At 51.5% G+C, this 5,360-nt stretch overlaps 1 protein-coding gene across 1 annotated transcript in view; it reads right to left on the bottom strand.

Moving 5' to 3' along the window:
- ANKRD6 (ankyrin repeat domain 6) overlaps positions 1–5,086 on the bottom strand; it is a 78,834-nt gene extending 73,748 nt beyond the window's left edge. The window contains exons 1-2 of the mRNA XM_008069235.2: positions 4,924–5,086; positions 733–997 (exon numbers count right to left, since the gene is read on the bottom strand). Coding sequence (XP_008067426.1) covers positions 733–852 — 120 coding nt within the window. The 5' untranslated portion in view covers positions 853–997; positions 4,924–5,086. The remainder of the gene's footprint in view (positions 1–732; positions 998–4,923) is intronic.
- Positions 5,087–5,360: the final 274 nt, after the last annotated feature.

Here is a 5,360-nt window from a genome sequence, read left to right as displayed (position 1 = left end):
TTGCCCAGGTGGGTCTCGAACCCGCAGGCTCAGGCAATCTACTCATCTCAGCCTCCCAAAGCGCTAGATTACAGGCTGAGCCACCAAGCCCAGTGTCAGTGCTATTTCAATGATGTGTTGAACCTTGTCATTTGACTGTGCAGAACTGCTTCTTCTTGGCTTTGCTACAAAATGCCTTGGCTAGTATGGAGTCTCCTCTGCCGTGGTATTATCTGTTGGTGAGGGATCAGCAATGCCCTCCAAGACTTACCACACATTCCGACTGACCCATATGAAATTCAAACCCACAGAGGCTGTGGCAGTCATCTGGTCCAGACTGTCATCGTACAGATGGGGACAATGGTACTATGCACAGTGCAGGGACTGCCCTGACCACAAGCTGGCCCACCTCCCCAGGAGGCCTGTCCAGCGTGATTATGGCCCAAACACGCTGCCCGGTAAGCTTTTGTGTCCCAGCGTCTCTCAAGAGATCTCCTGTCCATTTGGCTAAAGAAATAGGTGAGAAAAGCCCCATTGCGATTTTAAAGACTGTCACATGCTAATTACGAGTGACTCCATTTGAAAGACGGCAATGAAAGCATTCTTAATCCTCCTCCTTCTCCCAGACCTCCATCCCTGGAAGAAAAGCCAGCTCTTTGAAAGCTGTGAACCAAACACAACAGTTTTGTGGACAATGGTTAAGAGGTAGGCTAGTTCCCAGGGAACATGGCGACAGGGGTTTTTTCTCGTTACCTTGGTAACGGCTACCTTGGCGCCCTTGTTGATGAGCTGAACCACATTCTCTGCTTGGCCTTTGTACGCAGCTATGAGAAGGCGTTCTGAAAGCGCGGCGACCGCATCCTGCTGGCTCATGAATCAGGAGAGAAAGAGGTTTTCGGGAACGCCGGAGACTCGTTCCTTCAGCTCAACACAAAGTCGCTGGCCCGGGCCGGCACCCACGGGGAAAGGTGTTCGCGGGCATCGGAAGGTGCCTTTAAGAGGATGCCATCGTTGGGACCTAGGGATCGCAAAACAAAGCTGCCATCAGGGCCCTTTGACACACAAGGACAGGCCACTCCTCTTCTCTCAGATGGGCAGGCACTCTGCTGGGGGCACATCGCAGGGGAGGGGAGCAGGCAGAAAGCACCCTCCCTGCGGCACAGCCCCTGTACAGAAGTCCCAGGTGGAAGGCGGTAGAACGTGCCAACCGACCTCCCTCCTTCCCTCCTCAGGGTCGTTCTCCGGAAGAGCATGGTCAGAACGGCTGGGTTCGCTCCGTATTTATCTCCCAGGGAGCAGGAGGCCCGACATAATCCCCCAAGCGCCACCTGGCCCACACACCCGCCTTTGGCAGGTAACAGAGCTGTGTGTGAGCACCCAAGGCCTGCCGGCAGCATCCTGTGGGCCACCACGGTTAACATGCCCGTTCCTCCAGCAGACCCGGGGCCTGGGGCCCACACCACAGAGACCCAGCTGAGTGGGCTCCTCCTCAGGGTTTTCTCCCGGCATTTACTGCAGTTCTCTCCTTCCATCCTTTTCTCACTGTAAATAGTGCAGCTCCCGAGTTCTAGAACAGATGGAGAATTGGGCACAGGCCCGGGCTGACTCCCGGTTCCAAATGGCTAAAACGATCTACCTTGAGAACAACACAGATGCTAAATGCTGACAGCGGCTCTGCCAATGTAGGAGGGGCTTGTAGTGTTTTTTCCTTCTAACAGGAGGAAAAGAAATGTCACCAAAACTACCTACAGGACACTAAGCCCTGACGCAGCACAGTGGTCTGGAAGGCAGTAACTAGCAGTAAACTTAAGCTCTCCCTTCCACCAGAAGGCCAAAATGAATAGAATTGTAAAGACTGTGACTCTTCCCAGGAGCCCGGAGCCACCATTAGACCAAACCAAAGCCTCTGGTAACTATTTCAAAGGTGAAGAGTTCTAAGACAGAAGAAGGAATGCTTAAGGGTCTAACCCAAACCCTACCACACATCCTAATTTTGAAAGTCTGGAAGAGCTGGACATTTTTACACACCCAATAATCCTCTCAATCTCTAAAGATGAAGGAACTGGTATGAAATACATGGAAAAGGTCTGGACCTTTCTCTCCCATTCTATCTTGTTCACCGTGGCATTCTGGTAGGCTTTTGTCCAACCTCTCTGGGAGGCTGGGGTTAAATGCCCACAGATAAAGCAGACATAAGAACATCTCTCTCCCAAGACTGTGGTGGAGATTAAGGAGGATAGTCTATGATGAGAAAGTGCACATTGTAACTTCAGAAAGATTAATTCTTCTTATCTCATCCCATTTGTATCATCAAACTTTCTCATCGTTCTCCACCTGTTGCCCAAAATGAGGGTAAAGAATAGCAAGGAAAGAAGCTGGGTGCAGTGGCTCAAGCCTGTAATCCCAGCGCTTCGAGAGGCAGAAGCAAGAGATTGCCTGAGCCCAGGGGCTCGAGACCAGCCTGGACAACTTGGTGAGACCTTGTCTCTGCAATAAATCAAAAAATTAGCTGGGTGTGGGGGTGTGAGCCTTGTAGTCCCAGCTACTTGGCAGAAGGATCGCCTGAGCCCAGCAACAGAGTGAGACTCCAACCTCGCCCCTAGCCGAAAGAAAAGAATAATAAGGAGAGAGAATAAATCCTCACAAACCCGTCCTGCTCCTGCTCGCCAGGTCATCAGAAGTGCAACAAATCTAGAGAAGGGTGGATTCAGATCAGGGACCCTCTGTTATCCACAGTCAGAAATCCCTGGGATACACCAGAAAGAGTTCTTCAGTAGATGAGCCAATGGAAGAATCAATCTGAGACTCAAAATGTGGAGAAAAATGGAGCTAGAAATGCCTTTGAAAATCCCCAGGGTTGCACTGAATGACTATAATTTTGGCTTTATGTTTCCCAGACTATCACACTATATGGAAGTGGTTTTTTTTTTTAAATAAACATAGGGTGTGCTACCACTTTTTATTCAGGTAATATGTGGTACGTTCAAGCCAACTGCAATTGAGCTTCTGCTCTGTTTACCCAAATACTGCAAAATCACTCTAGGCCTAAAAGGCAGGAAAATAGAGAGTATTAGTCATGACTTCCTAAATGATCTCCCTCCCACAGCCACATCCGTCCCCTTCATCTACCACTTGTTGTCTAGAGACTCAGCCCAACACAACCCCTCCCCTTCCATTCCAGAACCTTTCTTTCAATGGGTATTTCAGTGTGGCACGTACAATGGCCCGGTGCCTACAGATATTAGCATGGCTGAGAGTCTCCTCATCCCACTCCCTGGCCCAGCTCCTGAGGGTAGAAACTCTTTTGCTGCAATCTCAGGACAACCCATCAGCAGAGGTCATGAGCTCCCGACCAGCAGCGCTGCCTAGCCTCCTGAGCCCTGAATGCAAGGGTCCAGCCGGCCTGTGGTGAACTGATGGCCACTCCCCTCCACAACCCAGTCCCACGCAACAAATTCAGCTTTCAGATGCTGAGACTAAAGTACACTGTGGCCATAGCCACAGGCCACTGAGGCAGCCTTGTTTAGATAACTACCCCTGGCAAACAGCCCTCGGCAAGTCCCGCCTACACGACTTTTCCTTTTGTTTTTTTTGGTTGAAGATAGAAAAATAACACAGTGGTGAAAAAATATTGACCAAGAAGAAAGGTCATTTTATATTTTTGCTTTTCAGTTACAGCTACTTAAGAATGCTCCTCGCCCTCACCCCACCCCCTCCTCCGCCACCGAAGCACCCACGGAACAGCCTCCAAAATGGGTCCCTCACCCACAATTTTTCTACCCCCACTGGAGTCACACAGAAAACTGCCTGCAGGATCAGGAAGAGAAGCCCAGGTTTCCAACTCCCTGTCTGTTGCTGACACCAACCCCACGTATGTGGCTATCTCAAGCTCATCCTCAGTTAAGTTCGGTACCAGCCTCATTGCTGGATTGCCACCATTCACCTGCAGCTTTATTTACACACAGAGTGGGTGGACAGGGGTCAGTGGAGCTGAGGCTTTCTTTCTGCTTCCTTTCCGTTTCCTCCTGCCCCTTCGGGAAGCTCGGCAGACACCACCTCTCTCACGATCACTGTTCTGATTTCCAAATCTCAACCTCCCATCTAGAACAACGATGCCCATCCTATGGAGAAAGAGGAAACTCTGCTTCTCATCTGATGCCTCCAGACTGACGATCAGGCCAGGAGAAGGCATGTGGAGGGTTCAGAAGGAGTGGAGAGCCTCAGACAATCAACTGGACAGGGCGGGGAGGGGAGGGGTGGGAACCAGGTTGCAATCAATGAGCTAAAGCTCTCTGCCAACCTGTTGGCTACCCTGGCTGCGGCAGCCTGTCCCTGCTTACCTCTGAGCCTCCTTGTCCAAGCAGACCAGCTATCGGACAAGACCCTTCCCACGGCAGGCAGCAAGACGTTTTTTCTGTCCCAAGCCTATCAGTTCCACCCCTCTCCATCACAATGCTCACTGTTCACATTCTGGAGGAAAACCTTAAAGGCAAATATGCTGCCCGTTCTTTAAGCAAAAAAGAAACACACACGCATGAGAATGCAACGTGCACCCTCTCCGGATAGGGATCTGGCCTCCCTCCCCCCTTTTCCCTGCTCTCCAATTTGCCAATTCTTTCGTCTCTTATCACAAATACTAGAGGGTCATGCAGCTGCTCAGTCTGTGATGTGATCGGTTTCCTTTTTCTAGAAAACAATCTATGAGGTTTGCGTGTGCTGTTTTCTTGGGGATCCACAACCAAGTCTCTTAGACTTGGAGATTTTGCCCAATTTCCCCAAGCCACTCCGTTGCGCCGCCTGACAGGCGAAACGCTCTAGAAGGGACCTGCAAACACAAGTCTGGCCAAGCACTCTGCACAAACCACCCAGAGACGCCACAGGCACCCGGGGCCAGTGGTCCTGCTCCCGCGGCCCCAGGTCCTGCGTGGAAGCGAAGGTACTCACATCCAGGCTGTCCCTCCGGCCCTACATCGTGTTCAGTTTCTAGACAACTGTGGCCGGTGCTTTCCTGGCGCGGTTGGGCGCTCCCCAGGGCTGTCACTCCCTGTGGGTCTGCAGTGCTTTCCGTGACAGTGCTCACTGCCTTCTTCCCTTCAGCCTCCTCAGCGATGCTGGCCGAATCCCATCCAGAAGCTTACTAAGACATCCAGTCGGCTCACGATGTTCTGTGGCTCGCTAGTCTGCTTGTCACCGCTTCAGAAAGCCTCGGGTCTGCGGATGTCGATGGACTGCTCCCTCCCGCCCACAGAGGACCTGTAACACTGCCCCGGTGGAAGAGTCAGGGAACAATTCACAGATTGGGGGGGGATGTTTCTGAATGACGCTCGGATGACAGAGACACGAAGTTTTCATTCTTTCTTGGCAGTAACGCAAGGAGAGAC

The sequence above is a fragment of the Carlito syrichta genome, unplaced genomic scaffold (genome assembly GCF_000164805.1).
Source record: "Carlito syrichta isolate Samal-C Ts95f unplaced genomic scaffold, Tarsius_syrichta-2.0.1 Scaffold311873, whole genome shotgun sequence".
NCBI classification, from domain to species: domain Eukaryota; kingdom Metazoa; phylum Chordata; class Mammalia; order Primates; family Tarsiidae; genus Carlito; species Carlito syrichta.
The sequence above is the reverse complement of the archived record's forward strand: the minus strand, read 5'-3'. Positions and strand labels throughout refer to the sequence as shown.